Genomic DNA, 24890 nt, shown 5'->3' with positions numbered 1-24890 from the left:
CCTTAACCCTCAACAACTCAGTTGTAAGTCACTCTGGATAAAGGCAAATGTAAATATGAGTTTGGTGGTGCTGGGATTTGAACTTGTGACCTTCTGATCCAGAGTACAATGCCATAACCACTGGGATTCCACATACTTAAAAGTTCTACTGGATGCACACTGACCTGATACTAATACAGCAGTGAAGACATTTACATCACATTTATTTTCTGCATTTATACAGAAAAAATTAACTTCCCTCGTTTTCTACAGATGAGCAGATGATGGCTGAAGGCCGTGTTCAGCAGTGGCACATTGAAAGTGCTGGTTTTTAACCTTCTGATTAGAAGTCCAGTGTCCATTGAGGTATCGAGAAAAGAGAAGGTGGAAGGAGGCGAGACGGCAAACAACACGTTCAAGAATTCATTTACAATTATTTTTATTAACACAACTTGAGCCCCTCCTGCTAAAGAACCCAGAGGGGCAGCTTAGTTTTGCAGGGATTTGAACTAACATCCCTACTATCAGAAAGCCAACATGTTAACCACCAAGTTACCACATTCCACTTCAATAAAGGTGCAAGGAACATTCAAGAGGCCCTGTACAGGTACAGCCCCAGGCTGAAAGTAAAGTGGTACCACTGCGCTTTCAACCCGAGACCTCTGTCTCTAAAGAGTGTTTCATTGGAGTTTGGGTTGCTGGGGCACTTGGATGGATGACTCTTTAAGGGGACTATGTAACACTGCAACCAGGTGCATTTCTTTTGTTTTCTAGTGCCTCATTTCTGGCTTTCCTTCAGATTGAGGGTTTTGGTTTTAAAGAATCATTCTTTCTACCATTCCAGCAGTGGGAGATCAGTGGTTAAGATGTTGATCAGAAGGTTGTGATTAGAAACTTCAGTTTGACCTGCTTCTGTTGGGCCCCTGAGCAAGGCCCTTTACCCTCAACTGCTCTATTATTGCCGAACATCGTATGATTTCACACCAATCTGCTAATCACAAAGTCTTTTTCTCATCCCGTTAACTCGTTCACCACTTCCAATTTTGTCCATGTCCTGTTTGTTCAGTCATCTCTTTTATATCCTTGTCCTCCACCTTTCGTCTTCTTTTCTTTCCTGTCCAGGTGGTTGCTCTTTTGGTTCATTCTCCTCCTCCTCCTCCTCCTCCATGGTGACCTCTTGCGTTTGTGCAGTTCGTGGACCTAATAAACACACAGCAGGTTGTCAGATGTCTGAAAAAATCTTATTATCATGTGTAGTCCACCAGGATCTTTAATATTTTATCGAGTTTATCGACTATCAAGTTTAAATATGTTTACAATCAAATGATCAAATTGGTGTAAATGATAGAACAGAACAGATTTTAGCTTGTAGGCAGTATTAAAAAGATTTTGTAACATGCCAACAGATGGCAGCACAAGGCTGCACGCACATTCGCATGGAGCACCAGCATTCATAATTTAGTGTGCCAAAAGACATTGTCCTGTGACCTCCTCCCCACGAGAAATAACACGATCTCACTTCCACACCCACCCTACTCAACAGATTTGTCTCCTGCGGACTTCGCCTAGCTCGCCGTTGTGACATTGTTGCGAAGATTCAGTTCAAAAAGAAGACTTCAAGGTCATGTTCCTAGAGCAGCGGGACATACTGTATCTCGCTTTACTTGAATCATTTCTCTCTGACACTATTATATGGTTGAGTTTCTTTCACCAGCAGGTAATAGCAAGCTCCATCGGTTTAAAAGAGAGCTTTAACGCTAAAGCAATGCTAGCATAACTTTGCTAACTCATCTGCTTTCTTTGTTAGAGTTTTTATCGGGTTTTTTGGTACGAACTCACCTGCTCTCGACACTTTATTTGTCTCTTTCCTGCTAAGAATGCACACGGCTAGCAGCAAAGTGACGAAGGGAACGCATCGGATTGCAAAAATGATGGGTTCGTTGTTATAGACTTCTTCAGAGGGCCCTGAAACTGGAAAGCTTTTGTCATTGAGTAGATCATGAGTACAAAACCAACAAAAGGAAGTTAGCATCAAAGCAGACAAGGAAGGAGATAAGCATGAAAGTGGTACGTGACGCAACAACAACGGCACGGTGCAGTGAACAGAAAATTACACAGAGGTGGTAGTTTGCAAGCCGGTAAAGGTTAGTCCATGTTCAATACGGAGGAAGGGATGTGGGTGTGAAGTGCATGTGGGTAATGGAGGATGTGGCATCAGCACCGAATCACTGAGAACCGAGAAACATATACGACACGATGGTACACGATCAACGATAAGCACTTACATAATACACTGGGTGGGGCAGTAGAAGCTGGTTTAGTGGTAGTAGAAGGTTCTGTTTGAAACAACAAGGAAATCAAATGAACATGTACTCACCCACTTTTCCTTCGACTCGCAGTTAACTGGGTGAGTCTGGCTCTAAAATTCTATCCATACAAATATATGAACATCATAGAACTATAGAAACTACACACACTTACATTACGCCTCGGTAAACGCAAGCGATGAAACTCTGCTAAAACATAACCCTAGAGCCCTATAGACACCACAATATTATAGTATAGCACTATAGACACCACAATACCTCCACTGTAGATAAAACTTACTCTGAGTACTCGGTGAGGGAGTGGGAACTGCTCCGGTTGTAGAAACAGGCTCTGGTTAAAATGATGGAAGACAATATTTCTTTATGCTTCTTTACCATACTTACGGATATTTACTGTACCTCTCTAGACACTAGAGTCTAGCTGTTGGCTATATAGTGTATGTTTAAAGCGATTAAAGAAACCGAACTAACCTGGTTTTCGCTGATACGTGACGTTTGTCCCTGCTCCCTTATTCTTCAACAGCCTCGGGATGTCTTGTGTCACCTCGCAGGTATAAAAGCCTGCGTTGCTTTCATCGGCGTCGTTCATCAAGAACGTTGCGTTGCTTTCGCCGGACTCCGCGTGAATGAGTTTGTCCATACGGTTAAACGAAACCTTGCGGCCTTCTTTATACCATTTCACCTTTACGTTCGTGATGCTGATGTTCCAGCTGCAGGTGATACGGACCTGTTCTCCTTCAGTCACCGTGAGCGTAGACGGAAACTGACTCACGACAAAGGAATCGCCGGAAGCTGGAAATCGAAATATGATCCGAAAGACAATGCAATCTGATGAGTTCAAAGGTTTCAGTGAGGTGTGGTGTTGAGTACTGCATGGACCAGGCAGAAACTAAGGATGAATGCAGCACGGTTTCTAGGCATTATTAGGTGGTCGCCTAGGGCGCAACCAGCTGGAGGCGCCAATGAGTTTCTTCTGCCCCGTCGCCACCCCCACCCTCTCCCATTTAAATGACTTACCTGTTTTTGTGCTTAAGTTTAATATACAGCATATTGTTCACATACTTGAATTCTGGCAATTTTGCAATGACTATTAAATGTGTTTAAACTTTTTTTTATTAAAGCATGCGAATTTGTATATTGTGGGGCGGGAGCATTGTGGTGAGAAGACAGAGCCATTGGGGGGAGTGACAATAGGAATGTTGCCTATGGTGCCAAAAGGCTAAAATAGACTTGTGACAACATGATGTGGAGGTTGAACAAGTAGTTTGGATAATTTCATTTCTGATCTCGGAAACACTTCAGAACAACGGAGAAATAAACTGTAATATTAAATTTGATCATCTGGAACGACCTTCTGAAAATGGAGATTTTGTCCATTCTAGATTTAGAAGGTATTAACCAAGACTCACTCATCATCTTGATTTAATCTGAACATTTAGATTCAATATAGAAACTATAGTCATGGTTCAACAGGCAAGTTTTAGATGATAACATCATCTTCTTTAAAATATGCCTTGGTCATGATATACGGTATATCGCCTGTGGAAAGTGTGGAAACGGAGAGTGTCTTACACACTCTCAAACACATATGAGCTCATTTGGTTTAGCATGTGAATTAGCATAGATTTACACCATCATGTGCAGAGTTAAGTCATGCATTAACCGCTTTTGTTAATGGCTCTGCCCTCCCACCACAATGCTCCTCCCTCAAACCATACAAATTCGCATCCTTCCACAAAAAAGGTTGAACCCGTTTAAAAATCATTGCAAAATTGCCTGAATGCAAGTATGTAAAAAATACTGTATAATAAACTTTAGCAGAAAAACAGGTAAGTAATTTAAATGGGAGAGGGCGAGGGTGGCTCACTGACGCCCCCAGCTGGTTGTGCCCTTCTATGCCTAGAAACGGTGCTGCTTGTGCAAATCATAAAAAGCAATTTCTCGTCGCGTTGAACAAATTGCGAACGCTTTGGTACATTCATGTAACTGATTGTGTACAAGTGTCTACTGTTTCCCGCATAATCAGGTGTTTATGTTAATGACAATCGATCGAAATATATTATACTGATTCTCACCTGAATCGTTTTAAACTCCAAAACATCTCAGCATCATTTCATTATAAATCATAAACCAGTTGCCAAAATCTGCTTCAATTTCTTTTATTTTGGTGGTAAACACGTCCTGAATGGAGGAATCGTGCAGATGAAACTTGAATATCACTAACGAATTCGAGTGAACGGCATCAGATCAACCAATAATCTCTAAAACGGGTCAAAGGTGAATCTCGTGAAACTTCAATTCAGGTCAAATCAAGTCAAGTGCCTTTTATTGTAATTTCTACTATACACAGTGGTACACAGTATAAACGAGACAACGTTCCTCCAGAACCCTGGTGCTACACTAAACAATTAGATTCTAGATTTAGAAGGTATCAACCAGGACCCACTCATAATGGTGGACACACTCTTGATTTAATCTGAACATTTAGATTAAATATAGAAACTCATGGTTCAACGGGAAAGTTTTAGATAATAACCTCATCTCCACTGAAATATGCCTTGGTCATGATGAAAATTTCTGAAAAACCAGGAAAGAATGATCGTCATACCGTACAGTAGAAGTGTGAATCCTGTCCGATTATTTGTGCTGCTAAAATTATAGATATCAAGAGATATCTAGATTATAGAGAGAAGAGAATAAAGATATCATTTGCATTGATCGTATCCAATTCCCCCGTCGTTTACACCAGGAAACACTGAAACGTCCCAGACACTGTGACGATGACAAAAGGACTTCCGAAGGCGATGAGATGTACAAAATTACCTACTTTTGAGAGATGAATTAAGGATTTTGGGAGAAAAATTCAGGCTTTTGTGCCGTTTGTATGAACGGAGAGGTCTGAGAGATGCGCTCTGGTTTTCAGATATTAAAAGTGATACGAGAGAAGCTCCAAAGCAACCCAAAGTCATCATCAGGATAAACGTGTCATATAGGGACCGCTTGCTAACATTTACATTCACGATCTATTAAGCTGGTATGGGACAATGTCCACTGTTCAGGTGCATCACAAATAAACAGAACTAAAGAAGGAGAAGAAAATTCCTCCAAACTCTGAAGAATCAGTGCGAGTCTCGGTGCTTGGACCCCTGATAACATCTTACTTCTATTTTACATACGAAACATAAATATCTTATTTACTGGAAATCAATAATAATTATGAGGACCGGAAGATGCCGAATTCAGTGTGTAATCGCATGTTCTCGGACTTACCGCAGTAACAGGAAACGAAAAGCACCAAAAGTAGGACACGGAGATGCTGCATGTTTGAGAACCAATTACACTGTAATGCATGAGAACGATGTTGTTTCTCCTCGTACGGACCACACACACACACACACACACACACACACACACACACACACACACACACACACACACACACACACACACAAAAACTTCATCAAACGAAGGACCCCCAGATGCTATCTATTCCTTGAACAGTGCAGACGCCACAAAAACTCCCCATCCAGCGGAGACTTTAATCTTACTGCTAGCTATAAAACTCTCACTGAGTTTATTTTAAAGGTTTTAAGAATAAAAACCGATGCAGTAAAACTTCTTTTCCCTTGCGAATTGAGCTCCATTACCATCAGATACATCTTTCTAGGAATTGTACATTTCGAAGACATTATTTTAACTGTTATGACTGGTTTTAAAGTTGCCCAGTAAAAAAGAAATGCTGACTCATCACACGTTCGTATTATTAATTCCAAATGTTTGTTTGATGTATTTGGAACCCAATAACACGTTATAAGAGGCCGCAGTATGAAGTCTGTACACTGTTTCTAATCATTATACAGTCTGATTATTATTTTTTGGAACTTTATTTGTTCTTTAAAAAATATTTGCTCTTTTTATTATTCCAGTAAGTTGTTCGGTAGTTTGAACACGTTCTGGTGTTGGGTAAGTTTCACGCTGCGATTATTTTAAGTGTTCTGCGTAATGTTTAGTAGCTCTGGGTCTGATCGCAAATTAGGAAAAGCAAACTGTTCGAGAAAAAACGAAGTGAAAAGTTAGTTCTAAGTTAATTAGATGAAACGACGGTTTGCTTAAGTGCTATCACTGCATCACACTGCCAATGAGAGCCTTCATCCTATATTCCATCCTGGTGCATCTCTATCCATCTACTCCACCCCCTACACACACTCCTTCTTCCATTACTCCATGCTCCAGTTCTGCTGCTCACATATCTATTGCAGGAGCTTTAGGTGGTCCACAGGGGTCAGCATTGGGTCTCTGCATGTTCTGCACCTGAAGGTTTTGTATGCAGGGAGATGTGATGCTTTGTGTGTTCAGACTCCTCTCTTCCAGAGCCGGAGATCTTCTTCTGCCTTTTTAACATGGGTTATACTAGCATTCTGTCCATCCAGATCCCTTCCTCTCTCTCTCTCTTTCTCTCTCTCTCTCTCTCTCTCTCTCTCTCCCTCTCTCGCTCTGTATATCTCTCTCTCTCTCTCTCTCTTTCTCTCTCTCTCTGTATCTCCCCTCTATTTCTCTCTCCCTCTCTCTCTCTCTCTTTCTCCCTCTCTCTTTCTGTATCTCTCTCTCTCTCTGTATCTTTCTCTCTCTTTCTCCCTCTCTCGCTCTGTATCTCTTTCTCTCTCTCTCTCTCTCTCTCTCTCTCTCTCTCTCTCTCTTTCTCTCTCTCTCTCTCTCTCTCTCTCTCTCTCTCTCTCTTTCTCTCTCTCTCTCTCTCTCTCTCTGTATCTCTCTCTATTTCTCTCTCCATCTCTCTCTCTCTCTCTTTCTCTCTCTCTCTATCCCATTAATATTTTTCTTTCTTTCTTTCTTTCTTTCTTTCTTTCTTTCTTTCTTTCTTTCTTTCTTTCTTTCTTTCTTTCTTTCTTTCTTTCATTACAGACTGTTTTTTTCCAGCTTTCTGAATCGTATGTTTTCCTCCAGTTCAATGTAAACGAAACGTTTCCTCTGAAAACAAAATGTTCACGTACTTCCGTTTTTAACCACATCCTCCCTCTCTCTCTCTCTCTCTCTCTCTCTCTCTCTCTCTCTCTCTCTCTCTCTCTCTCTCTGTCTCTGGTCTAAACTGGTCTAAACCTCTGTCTCCTGTAGTGTCTGTTCTGTCTGGAGTTAATATCCAATTAGATGTCAGTCTTCACATCACGTGTTGCTTTAAACCCTTCAGAATCAGCAGTGTGGATGCAGATACCAGGACCATCTAGCAGGCGTACAGTAACATCAGCATCATACCCGGTCAGAGAGCGCCCCCTGTAGTCTCCACACCTGTAGTGCACGAGCTCCAAGATATCCGTGTGGATTTAAGAGTTTTTTTTTTTTATTTCACTGCTGCCACAGACTTTTGAAGAAAAGCTGGAGATCGTGAGGGAAACTATGATGAGCTTTTTAATGAACTCTTTATTCTTTTGCTTTCTTATAGAAAAAAACACAATTTACAGTAAAACTGTGATGCAAAGAAGAAAATACCAAAAAATACAAATATATGATAATGATTACCACGCACGCACGCACACACACACACACACACACACACACACACACACACACACACACACACACACACACACACACACACACAGTCTTCTCACCCTCAGATCTCGCGAGAGTTCGGTGTTCCCTCTCTAGCCGCTGTACACTGCGCTCTGTGAACGCGCACGGAGAACCGAAGCGCGCTCACGCTCGCTCGCCTGTCTCGCGCTCTGCCGCAACGCACGCGCTCCAGACCTGATACACAAGAATATACCATCCTCCTCAAAATAATCATATAATAATAACATTAAAAACAACAACAACAATAATAATAATAATAATAACAACATCACCATGATGTCATTGGATCTGAACCTGCACGTGCTGACGAAGGAGCTGTCAGTGTATTTGGAGAACCAGGTTCGGGTCGGTGGATTCCTCGGCTCCGGGGTCGGACTGGCGCTCGCGCTCGGCTTCGGTGCCGCCTACGCCTGCTACTACTGGACATCTGTAGCCAAGGTAACATCTGGATGATGGTGGTGATGAAGGTGGTGGTGGTCAGGATGATGATGATGGTGGAGGTCGTGGTGCTGATTGTGATAGTGGTGGAGATGATGGTGGTGGTGGTAATGATGTTGGTGTTGATGGTGGTAATGATTTTGATGGTGATGGTTTATTACTGATAGTTATTTGTGGTGATGGTGGTGGTGGTCAAGAGGGTGATGGTGGAGGTCATGGTGGTGATGATGGTGATGGTGTTGGTGATGGTGATGATGGTAATGATGGTGATGGTGATGGTGATTTTGTTGGTGGGGATGGTGATGATGGTGTTGGTGATGGTGATGATGGTAATGATGGTGGTGAGGGTGGTGGTGATTGTGATGGTGATGATGGTAATGATGGTGATGGTGGTAATGATGGTGATGGTGGTGGTGGTGGTGGTGGTGGTGGTGATTGTGATGGTGAAGATGGTAATGATGGTGATGGTGATGGTGATTTTGTTGGTGGTGATGGTGATGATGGTGATGGTGTTGGTGATGGTGATGATGGTAATGATGGTGATGGTGATGGTGATTTTGTTGGTGGGGATGGTGATGATGGTGTTGGTGATGGTGATGATGGTAATGATGGTGGTGAGGGTGGTGGTAAATGTGATGGTGATGATGGTAATGATGGTGATGGTGGTGGTGATTGTGATGGTGATGATGGTAATGATGGTGATGGTGATGGTGATTTTGTTGGTGGGGATGGTGATGATGGTGATGGTGTTGGTGATGGTGATGATGGTAATGATGGTGGTGAGGGTGGTGGTGATTGTGATGGTGATGATGGTAATGATGGTGATGGTGGTAATGATGGTGATGGTGGTGGTGGTTGTGGTGATTGTGATGGTGAAGATGGTAATGATGGTGATGGTGATTTTGTTGTTGGTTAAGGTGATGATGGTGATGGTGTTGGTGATGGTAATGATGGTGATGGTGATGGTGATTTTGTTGGTGGGGATGGTGATGATGGTGATGGTGTTGGTGATGGTGATGATGGTAATGATGGTGGTGAGGGTGGTGGTGATTGTGATGGTGATGATGGTAATGCTGGTGATGGTGGTAATGATGGTGATGGTGGTGGTGGTGGTGATGGTGATTTTGTTGGTGGTGATGGTGATGATGGTAATGGTGTGGATGGTGAAGGTAATGCAGCGTTTAAACAGCACACAATGGTGACACCAGTGTTTGCAGGAGATTTTGAATGGCCTCTACATACACACACACACACACACACACACACACACACACACACACACACACACATACACACACACACACACACACACACACACACACACACACACACACACACACACTGTCATTTTCACCTTCACATCTACATCATTTTTCTTTAAATCCAATTTAAAGAACAGATCGCTTAGTAACAAGCAGCTGATTGGCTGAATCCGTTTATATATATTTATAATTAGGTAAATAAATAAATATATTATAATAATGTAATTTTCATTCTAATGAATCCGTCTCACTCCACCTTGTTTTCTTTTACCTCCACCTTCCACCTTCAACCACACTTTCAGGCATAAAACTGAGCCAAACAAAACATCATCTAACTTCACACTATTTAGACATACACTATAAGTCCAAATGTATTCGGACACCCACCTTTTCCACCTATATGTGCTTCTTCCCACTTCACATGGGTTTGAGTGGAAGATCTCCTGACTTTAATAACACCTTGTGGCTGGATGAATCTCTACAAAATCCCCCAAAAAATGATGGAACATCTTCCCAGAAGAGTGGAGGTTATTATGACAGAATGGGGACTACATGTGGAATTTTTAAAAAGCATAAATCTTATGCTCTGGTGTCCACAAACGTAAACTATATATATATATATAATGTCATCATGTTAATCATGTTAATGCAGTAAGAGCCTGCAGAGTAGGTGGAGCTGATCCTCTTTAGAGACAATAGTTCCTCCTGGAGAAGCACGGGGGGCTAAAAGTGTTTTAAATGTCTTTGCAATGAGATTTGCACCAACCAATAAGAGTTCACGACCGTACTGCTCCGGCTCAGTGAGTTTCTTCTAATGTCCTCAGTTCTGCACCTGCGTCACATCATGTTTATTGCCCAGTGATGGGTTAGTTATATAGCACTTATACAGACTTCATGCAGACAATGTAAATGAACCAGACAGCAGACCCTGAACGTCTTGCACCTAGGTGAACATGCCATGTGACCGAACTATTAATCTTTACAAAACACCAAAAGTTTGAAGACATACGATCATGCGCTTTTTGAACATCGACTCCCAAAATCAATTTCTGGTTGCTCTTAAAACTCTTCTGGGAAGGTGTTTCACCAGATTTGTGGTGGAACATCTTCAAAATCTATGTTAGATTGGTATTTGGAGTTATCCATGTATCCACCTATATTAAGTCCTACATACACAGAAGCAGCCTCAAAGCGTGAGGCTGCCCCCATCATGCCTCACACTGAATATGGTGTTCTTTGGGTGCGCTCTTGTATCCAAACAAAGCTTTTCGAATGACATCCAGAAAGCAAATAAACCCTTGCATTAATCATACCAGAAAACCCCTAGAAAACCAGATTTGAGGTGATTTTAATAAACTCTTTTATTTTGTGTATATCCGATTAGCACCATTTCAATCAGCCTCATGGACGCTAGTAAACTCAGGTCCTGATATAAGTGAAGGTGAGATTTACTGATTGGAAAGAGCCACATATGGGGGGGAAAAGTCAGGTGTCCCAATACTTTTGCCATATAGGTTTCATGAGGAAGCTAGGCTCATGCTAACGCTCGCATTAATACAATATCAATATATTCTTTTTTTCTGGACTTTTTTCGGAACTTCTGCTCCTCTGTGGTTATACGGTTGGCACTTTGCAGCAGGAAATCTGTACTCAGTGAAGTTGTGAGATGTTTACAGCACCACCTGCAGTCCTGGAACACTCATACGTAATCTGAAACCAATGAAACTCTCTCTCTCTCTCTCTCTCTCTCTCTCTCTCTCTCTTTTGTAGAAACCAACGCTTGTATCAGGAGGGAAGAAGTTCTATGAGTTTCTGAAGGAGAATTGCCCCGTGGTGACCGAGACGTACTACCCTCCTTTCTGGTGCTGGGAGAGTCGGGTACAAACTCTCCTCCGTCCGTTTGTCACCGCCAAGCCCTGGGTCTTCTACAGGAAGTAAAGATTTTCATTTGTCTACTACAGTAGTAAACGTGTTCATTATTCATGAGCCGTGAGTCATGGTGTCTGTGTCAGGAATACACACTGTGTGTCTGAATAACTCCTGTGTTAGGGGTCAGGGGTCCTCAGTGGATATAAAAGTACACACACTACTGGTACATTATCATTGCTTTTAATGTTATATTACAACCAGCACAACTCAAGTGAAGAAAAAATAAATAAAGGCCTGAATGTTGCATAATTAAGGCCTAGCTGTGTTGCATAAGTATACACACCCTTATCTAAGACTTGACCAACTTTTGGGACATCAAGATTGGTTTCAAAATAGATCAATAGATTGGTATTTGGCGTTACCCAGGATTTCCTTTATCTTTACTTGACCTCCAGTCCTAGATATACAGATGCAGTCTCAAAGCATGATGCTGCCCCCACCAGTGGTGGACATGAAGGAAGTAAATGTAATTCATAGGTTGTTTTTTTTTTCGCTTATCTGTACTTTACTCAAGTACTTCAATTATTTATGAGTGAATAAAAACAACTGGTCAAACACACAGCAAGCCACCAATCAGGGTAGAGATGATTAGAGGGACAGGGCATGTAGGACGTTTTGGGGACAAGGTGAGGGCGGTGTGAGGAGGGAGTGCGGGAGGAGGGACATGGGGTATATCGGTAGGAGAATGCTGAGGATGGAGACACCAGGAAGGAGGAAAAGAGGAAGAACAAGGAGGAGGTTTATGGATGTGGTGAGGGAAGACATGCAGGTAGTTGGTTTGAAAGAGGCAGATGGGGACAGGGGGATATGGAGATGGATGATCCACTGTGGAGACTTCTAATGGGAGCTCCCAGAAATGTGTGGTTTGCTCTGAGAACATGTTTCACTCATCCAGTGACGGTCGCTGAAGCAGAGACGAGCTTCTCAAAGCTGAAACTAATCAATGAGGAAGACGTTGGGGCATGTCGTGGTTCACTCAGGGAGTCATTCAGGCTAAAACCACCACTGCTGCGTAGTGTATCTACTGATCACCAACATACAGTTCAACATCAAGCAGAACATTTAGAGAGGAATAAATGATGAAGAAACTCCAGACTCGAACTCACCACAACACACATGACCTCATTTGTGCAATTATTTTGAAGTCGTTGAAAAAACTGAGCTCATTAAGAAAATAATCTTGTGATTAAAATCACAATAGGAACATTATAGCCATAATAAATCACAGAACTTTGGATACTTAAGTAGAGTTGAAGATAAATACTTTTGTACTTTTAGTCATGTGAAAGTTTAAAGGGACACTTTTGCTGGAGTCATATTATACCTACTGTAGCTCTGCTTTCACTCAAGTACATGCTTTATGTACCTCGTCCACCACTGGCCCCCACCATGCTTTACAGTGAACTTGGTGTTCTTTGAGCACCCTCTTGTTTTTTGCGCCAAAATAATCCTTCGAAATTACATCCAGAATGTTCTACCTTTAGACAAGAACACCTCTATCGTAATGATTTGAAGTTATTTTATTGTACTTTTTGGTGAGAAAGTGCTTTTATCTAGCATCTTGACCTCATAACCCAGACTTTTCCAAGCAGGTAGTGATCAGGACACTCCAGATGTTTCCTTTATCTTGTTTTGCTGTAGTTTCCTCAGCATCGTTCCTGGTAACGTTTCGTCTATTTTGGAGGGAAGTCCACAGGGGGAGGTGGGAGATTAGCGGCTAAGGCATTGGCCTTTGGCTCCAAAGGTTGTGAGTTTAAATTCCAGTCACAATCCCAAGCTGCCACTCCTGGGCCCCTGAGCAGAGGAGAGATAGCTTATAGTTATCTCAGTTATACAGCTAAGCAACTATGGGTTAAGGGCCTTGCTTAAGGGCCATGCTGGGATTTGACCCCATGACCTTTCAGGTAGTCTAACATCTTTTTTATTGAGCTACCACTTCATTATTTAGGGGTAATTAAAACAGATCTGACATTATGTATCTCAGGTGACATTAGGGGCCGGGGGGTGTAGCTGATCTTGTGATTTGTGGTAAGAGTAGGGAGCAGGTTGAGAAGATCCTGGAGAGGTGGAGGTATGTGCTGGAGGGAAGGGGAATGAAAGTCAGTAGGAGTAAGACAGAGTAAATGTGTGTGAATGAAAGGGAGAGCAGTGGAGGGGTGCAATTGCAGGGAGAAGAGGTGAAGAAGATGGAGGAGTTCAGGTACCTGGGGGTCAACAGTGCAGAGTAATGGAGAGTGTGTTAGGAAAGAGTGATAGCAGGAGTGATTTGTGATAGAAGAGTATCTGTGAGAGTAAAAGGGAAAGTTTATAGGACTGTGGTGAGACCTGCTATGTTTTATGGTTTAGAGACAGTGGCGTTAACTAAAAAGACAGGAGGTGGAGCTGGAGGTAGCAGAGCTGAAGATGCTGAGTGTGCCAGCGGTGAGCGAGTGGAGGGCGGAGCCGTACGGAATGAGCGGTAAGAAACACCTGCAGCTGATGAGACTAATCAGTGCGCTCTGTTTCAGTACGGTAATGCCAATAAAGATGAGAGAGAAGCAGAGATGAGCAAAAGGGTCGCCGAACAGTGACTGAGCACGGGTAGGCACCGGTGAAAGACATGCTGGCCAGCGAGTGCACTCAGGCGGACGCCAGGGAAAGGCATGCTGGTCCACAAGGTCCATCTGCGAGTGATACAGGTGACACTGGAGGAAGGCGGGCCGATCTGCGAGTGGCCGCCAGCGATCGTCAAGATAAAAAGGCATCCTGAAACACGAGTGTGAGGTTGAGCCCCGGCGTGAGTACTGGAAAGGAAAGCGCCGGGGTAAAACGAAAGTAAATAAAAGAAAGCTCAGTTGTGTAACCGTTCCGGAATTTCATTAGTCAAATCATCTCACCTCGTTTGTTCGTTCCCCAATGGTTCTTTACGAAGAAACAAATGAAAAACACAGTAAAATTCTTTCTTCACGTATCCCAGCGATGTTGAGAAGCTGGGGTCAGTCATGATACAGCATTCTGGAGTTTAGAGTGTTAGGGGCCTTGCTCAGGGGCCCCAAGCATGGCAGCTTGGCAATACTGGGGTGGAACCCCTTCGACCGCCTGATCAGTAACCCAGAGCTTTGAAAACTGAGCTTCCACTCCCCTTTATTAGCTTCCTGTTCAGAAAAAGGAATATTTGTGCGTTTTGTGTGTGAGGGATTTATTTCTCCCCTTCAGATTAGCGTCTGGTTATTAAGCGGCAGGTTTTAGATAATAAATTGCGAGTTCCCTTCATTTTCTTTTAAGAACCTCATAATATAACAGTGGAATGCGGATGTTCAGGGGTTTCGGTGTCTGGCCCACTGCTGCATGAACTGCTGTTGTTATTCTGATCGATGCGTCTCTGCAAGGAACTCAAAGAGGAACTGAACGTGGATATAATCCGATCTGTGTGGAAGATCCAACTGAAGAGCTGAAGGTCATCTGGTTCTGTAAAACAAGGTCGTCTGAGTCGAGGAGAGAAACTCAAGAGAGAAACGGCTTTTGTGTGCTGCTGGTGATGTCATCTGGTGTGTGTGTGTGTGTGTGTGTGTGTGTGTGAAATGGATCCTTATTCTTTACTAAGAAAAGGCAGTGTTTAAGCAGTATTGGGTTGGAAAGAATACATGATCTGCTTATCCGTGTCCATGTCCGTTTCTCGTGTCATCCTGTACACCTTTAAATAAAAACCTCTCAATAAAAAATACTTTAATGCTAATTGATTTTTTTTGTGCTCTCCAATGTGCCACTGAAGCCTGCTGACGATGCCCCTGTGCACAAAGCCAGCTCCATGAAGATCTGCTTTTCATGGGTTGGAAGTGTGTGGAAGATCTGCTATTGAACTCAACTCTATCTGAATAAGCACAAGTCTCCACAGTATATTATGCAAATGTTTTGCAGTGAAAAGACAAACATCTCCATCTCGTGGTCTCGATCTGCACCAAAATAATCCAGAACTTATTCTTTTTTATACGATTTGTGGGAGCTGCTGCTTTGAGTGGAACGGTGAGCTCTCCTGCAGAAGTGGAATCGAAATGCTGATGTAATTAGCATCTCTGCTTGCCTGTGTGTGTGAGGGAAAGAAAAAGAGAACCAGAGGCTGATCTCAGACCGTGTATTCAATGCCTGCTCTGAAATTACACACTGGTTCTGGCTTCATGCAGAGAGAGCAAACCCAATCTGATCGTCTAGCCGAGCAGACAGAACACTGCAGAGGGCGGATCGATAGAAGCGCAGAGTTCCTGCACCTGCAGGACTTATAGACAGAGGGTACAGAGGGCATACAGGGTACAGAGAGCAAAGAGGGTGTAGAGGGTATAGAGGGCATAGAAGATACAATGGATGTAAAGGGCACAGAGGGCATAGACAGTACAGAGGGTATAAATGGCAGAGAGGGTGTTTCATTAACACTCTGCTCAGAGGTGTTTGGTGAAATGTGGCAGACGGTAAAGGACCGACGTGTGATCTATTTTTCTGCATTGTGTGATGATGCATAGTTCTGTTGATAATCTGGCTGCAGTCCAACAGTGAAGAATAAGGAAGAGATGGATGGAGGGAAGGAGAGAGAGAGTGCGAGAGGGAGGAAGGGAGGGAGAGAAAGAGCGAGACAGCTAGAGGGAGGGAGGAAGGGAGGAAGAGAGAGAGCGAGAGGGAGGGAGAGCGAGAGGAAGGGAGGGAGGGAGAGAGAGAGCGAGAGGGAGGGAAAGCGAGAGGAAGGGAGGGAGGGAGGGAGAGCGAGAGGAAGGGAGGGAGGGAGGGAGGGAAAGACTGATGATGTCAGTGCTCAGTGCAGGTTGGGCCGAGGCCATGCCAGATTGCAGTCTCTCTCTTTCTTTCTTTCTCTCTCTTCCTCTCTCTCTCTCTCTCTCTCTCTCTCTCTCTCTCTCTCTCTCTCTCTCTCTCCTTCTGTTTCTTCCTCTCTCTTTCTCTCTCAGTGCTGACTGTCACTGTTTTCATCACTGCATAACATTTATCATTTCTGCAGTTCATTAAATTGCTCTACTTTATATTACACCCTGATTCAGTGTCAATAGTGGATTGTGATTGGTGGAAGAAGTTCAGGTGTGAATAGTGGATTGTGATTGGTGGAAGGAGTTCAGGTGTGAATAGTGGATTGTGATTGGTGGAAGGAGTTCAGGTGTGAAGAGTGGATTGTGATTGGTGGAAGGAGTTCAGGTGTGAATAGTGGATTGTGATTGGCTGGAAGGAGTTCAGGTGTGAATAGTGGATTGTGATTGGTGGAAGGAGTTCAGGTGTGAATAGTGGATTGTGATTGGTGGAAGGAGTTCAGGTGTGAATAGTGGATTGTGATTGGCTGGAAGGAGTTCAGGTGTAAATAGTGGATTGTGATTGGTGGAAGGAGTTCAGGTGTGAATAGTGGATTGTAATTGGCTGGAAGTTCAGGTGTGAAGAGTGGATTGTGATTGGTGGAAGGAGTTCAGGTGTGAAGAGTGGATTGTGATTGGCTGAAGGAGTTCAGGTGTGAATAGTGGATTGTAATTGGCTGGAAGTTCAGGTGTGAATAGTGGATTGTGATTGGCTGGAAGGAGTTCAGGTGTGAATAGTGGATTGTAATTGGGTGGAAGTTCAGGTGTGAAGAGTGGATTGTGATTGGGTGGAAGAAGTTCAGGTGTGAATAGTGGATTGTGATTGGTGGAAGGAGTTCAGGTGTGAATAGTGGATTGTGATTGGCTGGAAGAAGTTCAGGTGTGAATAGTGGATTGTGATTGGGTGGAAGAAGTTCAGGTGTGAAGAGTGGATTGTGATTGGTGGAAGGAGTTCAGGTGTGAAGAGTGGATTGTGATTGGCTGGAAGAAGTTCAGGTGTGAATAGTGGATTGTAATTGGGTGGAAGTTCAGGTGTGAAGAGTGGATTGTGATTGGGTGGAAGAAGTTCAGGTGTGAATAGTGGATTGTGATTGGCTGGAAGGAGTTCAGGTGTGAATAGTGGATTGTGATTGGCTGGAAGAAGTTCAGGTGTGAATAGTGGATTGTGATTGGGTGGAAGAAGTTCAGGTGTGAAGAGTGGATTGTGATTGGTGGAAGGAGTTCAGGTGTGAAGAGTGGATTGTGATTGGCTGGAAGAAGTTCAGGTGTGAATAGTGGATTGTGATTGGCTGGAAGAAGTTCAGGTGTGAAGAGTGGATTGTGATTGGTGGAAGGAGTTCAGGTGTGAAGAGTGGATTGTGATTGGTGGAAGGAGTTCAGGTGTGAAGAGTGGATTGTGATTGGCTGAAGGAGTTCAGGTGTGAATAGTGGATTGTGATTGGCGGAAGGAGTTCAGGTGTGAATAGTGGATTGTGATTGGCTGGAAGAAGTTCAGGTGTGAATAGTGGATTGTGATTGGGTGGAAGTTCAGGTGTGAAGAGTGGATTGTGATTGGTGGAAGGAGTTCAGGTGTGAAGAGTGGATTGTGATTGGTGGAAGGAGTTCAGGTGTGAATAGTGGATTGTGATTGGCTGGAAGGAGTTCAGATGTGAATAGTGGATTGTGATTGGCTGGAAGGAGTTCAGATGTGAATAGTGGATTGTGATTGGCTGGAAGGAGTTCAGGTGTGAATAGTGGATTGTGATTGGCTGGAAGGAGTTCAGGCACATGTGAATTCTTGTCAGATTTAGGTAGCTGTGTTACTTTTTGTTTTGTTTTGTGATTATTGTGCTGGATGTTCAGCAAGATCAAACACATCTTTCTGAACCCTCTAAGATGCGTTTAAACTCTTCAGAGATCGACAGCGATATCCTCCGTCTTTCTTTTAGCTTCTTTAATAAATGAAAATTGTCCAGAATCTGGCGGTGAAGATCGCACCTCTCCTGAACGAGTCAGTGGAAAATATGTTCACCGCAAGCTGTTCGTGTCGTCATGAAAATTAAAAAATTCAATCAGAAATTGAGATCTGGAGCTTTTCAAGGTTTTAAACAGATCAGGGTTCGGCCCAGTGTGTGAATGACAAAGCTGCTTTATGTAACACACTATTTTTGAGATGAATATCCTGATTAAGAGATGAATATTTTTGTATTCTGTGTCACATATAAATGTGTGTGTGTGTGTGTGTGTGTGTGTGTGTGTGTGCTTCAGTGAACTCATCAGAGCACCAGATGGAGGTCAGATATCTCTGGACTGGTTTGATAATGAAGACAGCCTCTCTCACCCCGACTCCTCCACTCGTCCCACCGTCCTGCTTCTGCCCGGTCTGACCGGAACCAGCCGTGAGTCCTACATCCTGCACATGATCCAGCAGAGCCGAGAGCTCGGATACAGGTGGGTTTACAAATGAACTGAGAGCAAAACTGACTGAATGAATCAAAATAACGCTTCATTTTCATTACACATTTTATATAAGCCTCGTTACATCTACGTCATTTTCTTCTCCAGTTTATCTCCAAATTCATCTTGAGCCTTGTGCCATATCTCTAAACCTCCATATTTAAGATTTAGCATTTTCATTTGTCACAAAAAGTTATATTCAGAATACAACTGCAGTGAAGTGAAAACTTCTATTCATCATATTCAAGTTTCACTACATGCAAAACTCCTCCATTAGTGATGTCATTAGGGAATCTCACTCGGGATGAAACTGGAGCTCAACTCACACCTGAATCTCCAGCCAAGCACCATCAACTATTCACACCTGAACTCCTTCCAGCCAATCACCATCAACTATTCACACTGATCAGGGTGTAATATAATATAAATGATAAATGTTATGCAGTGATGAAAAAAGTGACAGTCAGCACTGAGAGAGAGAGAGAGAGAGAGAGAGAGAGAGAGAGAGAGAGAGAGAGAGAGAAAGAGAGGAAGAAAGAGAAGGAGAGTGAGAGAGAGAGAGAGAGAGAGAGAGAGAGAGAGAGAGAGAGAGAGGAAGAAAAAGAAGGAGAGTTAGAGACAGCGAGGGATAGAGAGAGAGATAGAGAGAGAGAGAGAGAGAGAAAGACAGAGAGAGGGAAAGAAGCAGAAAGAGAGAGAGAGAGAGGAAAAGAGAGAGAGAGAGAGAGAGAAAAACACTGCGGAACTTTTCTTTCTTTTCTTGTCACACTATAATTAACACACAGACATAGGGAATTGTGGGTAATGTGTTCAGGTTTAATGTCCACTCAGCACTTTGCAGTCAGTGTGTGTCTGTAGCACTTAATAGATTAATGCTCGACTTCATACTGCAGCAAAGCAACACACACACACACACACACACACACACACACACACACACACACACACACACACAGGGCGTAAGGTTGTTACGCCCTGTGCACTTTTTATAATCGGCTCATCTTTGTGGTGAACGAGTAGATGATGTGCAGATTTCAGCACTGCTTTTAAAGGAAACTCCCGGAAATGTGTGTGTGTGTGTGTGTGTGTGTGGTTGTGTTTGTGTGTGGTTTGCAGACAGATGCCTGAACGCCATCTCATTGTTTTTCAGATGTGTGGTGTTTAACAACCGAGGCGTCTCTGGTGAAAAGCTGCTGGTAAGAATGCGACTTCCTGTTCTTCATAGGAAGTGGTTACATTTTTTATATCTCGCTGCCGAACACACAGCCAAAGCCGTGCGTTTATTTATCAGAAATGGGGTGGAGTTAGTGCTCAAGTTTAATGATTCAGATCAAGCAGATTTTTATATGACACAAAGATAAACCGAGTAAATACAGAATACAGTTTTTAAATGATGCTTTCCAAACCTGGTCCTATGACAACAAGTAATTGCCCCCTAAACCTAAAAACTGGCCAAGCAACCACTGCAATCAAGCGTTAGCAATGAGTCTTTCACATCGCTTTGGAGGAGGTTTTTTTGTTCCACTCTTCTTTGCAGAATTGTTTTAATTCAGGAGGGTTTTATTCATAAACGGCCTGTTTAAGTTGATGCCACAACATCTCCATCGAATTTAAGTCTAGACTTTGACTACACCACTCCAAAACATCAATTTTTGTTTTTTTTTGAGTCATTCAGAAATCATGTGTTTAGAATCATTGTCCTGCTGCATAACCCAAGTGCGACTGAGCTCAAGGTTATGAACTGATGGCCAGTCATTCTTCAGGATTTTCTGGTAGAGTTCATGGTTGCATCAATTATAAGTCGTCCAGATCCTGAAGCTGCAAAGCATCCCCAGACCATCTCACAACCACCACCATGTTTTACTGTTGGTATGAAGTTTTTTATGAAATGCTGTTAGTTTTACACCAGATGAAACGGGATGCACACCTTTCAAAACGTTCAACCTTTGTCTCATCAGTCTACAGAATATTTGCACAAAGGTCTTGGGGATAATCATTATTTATTTATGTATATTTATTTGATCTGCAATGTCTTTCTCCTTTAAATTCTCCCATAGAGGACAGTTTTTGCCCAGTTTCATTCTTATTGTTGAATCATGAACACTAACCTTTACTTAGGGGTAATGAGGTCTTTAAATGTTGTTCTTTATTCTTTAATGAGCTCCTGGATGAAGTATGATTGTGCTCTAGAAGTAATTTTGGTTGACGATTGTTCTAAGTTTTCTCTATTTTTGGATAATGGCTCTTACAGTGGTTTGCTGGTGTCCCAAAACTTTAGAAATAGCTTCGCAACCCTTTCCAGACTGATACACATCAATCACAGTCGAAAAGAACCGGATTACATTTTCACATGGGGCCAGGCAATAAATCAAATCATTTAAAAACTGCATTTTGTATTTACTCTTTGTTTAATATAAAATGTGGTTCACGATCTGAATTATTTATCTGTGACAAAAAATCTGAAAGGGGCAATTACTATTTCACAGCACTTTAGAAATGACAACGTATCAGAACGAGCGTTAACGTAAATAAACCTGCACAACTATCAGAGCTGCTGTACTGGAGAACTAATCAACACCTTCTGGCCAATCAGAACACAACACACAACACAAAGTACCATACACTATTAACACACACATTAACACACACTAATACTCCTGCCAGGTCCTCAGAAAGCACCTCACAGGAGTGTTAGTGTGTGTGTTAATTTTTGTGTTCATAGTGTATGTTACTTTGTGTGTTAGTGTGTACTAGAGAATGTGTTACAGTGTGTGTTAACAGTGTGTGTGTTAAGAATGTGTGTTAGTGTTAACAGTGTGTGTTAAAGTGTGAGTTAGAATGTATATTTGTGTGTGTTGCAGTGTGTTACAGTGTGTGTTAGTGTTAACAGTGTGTATTACAGTGTGAGTTAGAATTTATGTTGGTGTGTGTATTGTAGTGTGTGTTGCAGTGTGTGTACAGTGTGTGTTGCAGTGTGTTACAGTGTGTGTTGGTGGTAACAGTGTGTGTTATAGTGCGAGTTAGAATGTATGTTGGGGTCTGAGGTACAGTGTAAGTTAGAATGTATGTTGAGGTGTGTGTACAGTGTGTGTTACAGTGTGTGTTAGTGTTAACAGTGTGTATTACAGTGTGTGTTAACGGTGTGTGGTAGTGTTAACAGTGTGTGTTAACAGTGTGTGTTAGTGTTAACAGTGTGCATTACGGTGTGTGATAAGAGTGTGTGTTAGTGTTAACAGTGTGTGTTACAGTGTGTGTTAACAGTGTGTGTTAGCAGTGTGTGTTAGTGTTAACAGTGTGTGTTACTGTTAACAGTGTGCAATCCGGTGTGTGTTAAGAGTGTGTTAGTGTTAACAGTGTGTGTTACAGTGTGTGTTACAGTGTGTGGTAGTGTTAACAGTGTGTGGTAGTGTTAAGTGCGTGGTAGTGTTAACAGTGTGTGGAAGTGTTAAGTGTGTGGCAGTGCTAAGTGTGTGGCAGTGCTAACAGTGTGCGGTAGTGTTAAGTGTGTGGTAGTGTTAACAGTGTGTGGTGGTGTTAAGTGTGTGGTAGTGTTAACAGTGTGTGTTACAGTGTGTGGTAGTGTTAACAGTGTGTGTTAGTGTTAACAGTGTGCAAACCGGTGTGTGTTAAGAGTGTGTTAGTGTTAACAGTGTGTGTTACAGTGTGTGTTACAGTGCGTGGTAGTGTTAACAGTGTGTGGTAGTGTTAAGTGCGTGGTAGTGTTAACAGTGTGTGGTAGTGTTAAGTGTGTGGTAGTGTTAAGTGTGTGGCAGTGCTAACAGTGTGTGGTAGTGTTAAGTGTGTGGTAGTGTTAACAGTGTGTGGTGGTGTTAAGTGTGTGGTAGTGTTAACAGTGTGTGTTACAGTGTGTGTTACAGTGTGTGGTAGTGTTAACAGTGTGTGTTAGTGTTAACAGTGTGCAATCCGGTGTGTGTTAAGAGTGTGTTAGTGTTAACAGTGTGTGTTACAGTGTGTGTTACAGTGTGTGGTAGTGTTAACAGTGTGTGGTAGTGTTAACAGTGTGTGTTACAGTGTGTGTTAACAGTGTGTGTTAGTGTTAACAGTGTGTGTTAGTGTTAACAGTGTGTGTTACAGTGTGTGGTTCAGTGTGTGGTAGTGTTAACAGTGTGTGGTAGTGTTAACAGTGTGTGGTAGTGTTAACAGTGTGTGGTAGTGTTAACAGTGTCTGTTACACTGTGATTTAAAATTTATATTGGTGTATGTGTGTTGCAGTGTTACACAAACTGTTAACACACATTGTAAGTGTTAAAAGTGTTTGTTACAGTGTGGGTTAGAATGCATGTTGGGGTGTGTGTTACAGTGTGTGTACAGTGTGTGTTAGTGTTAAGTGTAACTTACAGCGTGAGGTAGAATGTATGTTGCAATGTGTTTACAGTGTGTATTACAGCATGTGTTAGTTTTAACAGTGTATTACAGTGCGAGTTAGAATGTGTGATTTAGATGCAGTGTGTGTACAGTGTGTGTTAAAGTGTGTTGGTTTGTGTTCAATTGTGCTTTTCACAAAAGACATTGTCTCAAAGCAGCTTTACAGAATTGAAAAGTTAAGGTGGATGGTGTGTGTTTATACCTGATGATGAAGCCTGGGGGCGACTGTGAAAAAACTCCCTCAGATGGATGAAGAAGAAAACTTGAGAGGAACCAGACTTGAAGGGGAACCCGTCCTCAATTGATCTCAAGAGTGTGATTATAGTCTTTAACAATACAGAACTAACATGAGCACTGGAGTGTGTGATGTTCTTTCTACAGTCTTATACAGTCATTTCACCTTATGAAACCAGGAGCTACTGTGCAACTCATGATGTTCGTGATATTTACAGCACAAGTTGATAATGTGCATGTGATCAGATGTTCTGGAGCACAAGGTTATGATGTGATGTGTGTTATGTGTAGAACTCGCTAAAAAGATAAGTCTTTAATCTGCACTCAAACTGGGAGAGTGTATCTGAGCCCCGAACACTGTCAGGAAGACTGTTCCAGAGTTTAGGAGCTAAATGTGAGAATGCAGTGTGGTACTATGTTTGTTAGTGTGCATTAACAGTGTGTGGTGATATTGTGTGTTACAGTGTGTTTTACTGTGTGTGTTTGTGTACAGTGTGTGTAAGAGATTGTGTTACAGTGTGTGTTATGGAGTGTGACAGGTGTGTGAGTGACGGAGACAAGTCAGGCCCATATTTCCTGCACAAATGTTATAATCCCAGTGGGAGTGTTTAACTTTGAAACTAAGGTCAGTAGTGTGTGTGTGTGTGTGTGTGTGTGTGTGTGTGTGTGTGTGTGTGTGTGTGTGTGTGTGTGTGTGTGTGTGTGTGTGTTTTAGACTCCTCGGACGTACTGTGCAGCGAACACGGAGGATCTGGAGATGGTGATTGAACATGTCAGTAAGACTTATCCATCGTCTCCCATCACTGCTGCTGGAGTCTCTATGGGGGGGTAAAGATACACACACACACACACACACACACACAGACACACACACACACACACACTAATACATAAATACACACAAAGAAAGTCACACACACACACACACACACACACACACACACACACACACACACACACACACACACACACACACACACACACACATACACAAATACACTCTCACACAAACACACACTAATACATAAATACACATTCACACACATACACAAATACACACTCACACAAACACATTACCACACACACACACACACACACACACACACACACACACACACACACACACACACACACACACACACACAAAGCTTTGCTGAAATATATAGCTGTGTATAATCAGCATAGCAATGGAAGCGAATACCATGTTAATGCATAATTTCACCCAGAGGCAGCAGATATAAAGAGAAAAGCAGTGGGCCTAAGACAGATTTACCACCTTAACTAGCGCCGTCTCTGTGCTATGATGAGGCTGAAATCCTGACTGATACATTTCATAGATGTTGTTCCTCAGTAGATGTGAGCAGAACTGCTGGGCTACAACCTTTTCTAGAATCTTTGAGATAAAGAGCAGGGTTGATATTAGACTGTAGTTGGACAGCTGACAGGGTGAAGGTCAGGTTTCTTAATTAGGGGGTTGATAACTGCAGTTT

At 42.6% G+C, this 24890-nt stretch overlaps 2 protein-coding genes across 3 annotated transcripts in view; one reads left to right on the top strand and one right to left on the bottom strand.

Moving 5' to 3' along the window:
* Positions 1-1054: 1054 nt before the first annotated feature.
* Positions 1055-5866, bottom strand: LOC310726613 (uncharacterized protein; the record flags this gene model as incomplete). Its single annotated transcript, XM_083542363.1, has 6 exons — positions 5577-5866; positions 2778-3098; positions 2587-2637; positions 2265-2315; positions 1819-1950; positions 1055-1179 (listed from the first exon to the last, which is right to left on the bottom strand). Exons 1-6 carry the CDS (start codon positions 5626-5628, stop codon positions 1055-1057), a joined length of 732 nt encoding a protein of 243 aa, XP_083398489.1. The 5' UTR covers positions 5629-5866.
* A 2131-nt stretch (positions 5867-7997) lies between these two features.
* abhd3 (abhydrolase domain containing 3, phospholipase) overlaps positions 7998-24890 on the top strand; it is a 28136-nt gene continuing 11243 nt past the window's right edge. For both annotated transcript variants that reach the window (XR_014533532.1, XM_083541003.1), the window contains exons 1-5: positions 7998-8330; positions 11363-11526; positions 18592-18774; positions 19931-19976; positions 24116-24228. Coding sequence is in view for 1 of the 2 variants with exons in the window: in XM_083541003.1 (XP_083397129.1) it covers positions 8166-8330; positions 11363-11526; positions 18592-18774; positions 19931-19976; positions 24116-24228 (671 nt within the window). In the remaining variant the exon portion in view is untranslated. The remainder of the gene's footprint in view (positions 8331-11362; positions 11527-18591; positions 18775-19930; positions 19977-24115; positions 24229-24890) is intronic.

Source organism: Silurus aristotelis (assembly GCF_946808225.1).
Source record: "Silurus aristotelis genome assembly, chromosome: 5".
Lineage (NCBI taxonomy): Eukaryota > Metazoa > Chordata > Actinopteri > Siluriformes > Siluridae > Silurus > Silurus aristotelis.
The sequence above is the reverse complement of the archived record's forward strand: the minus strand, read 5'-3'. Positions and strand labels throughout refer to the sequence as shown.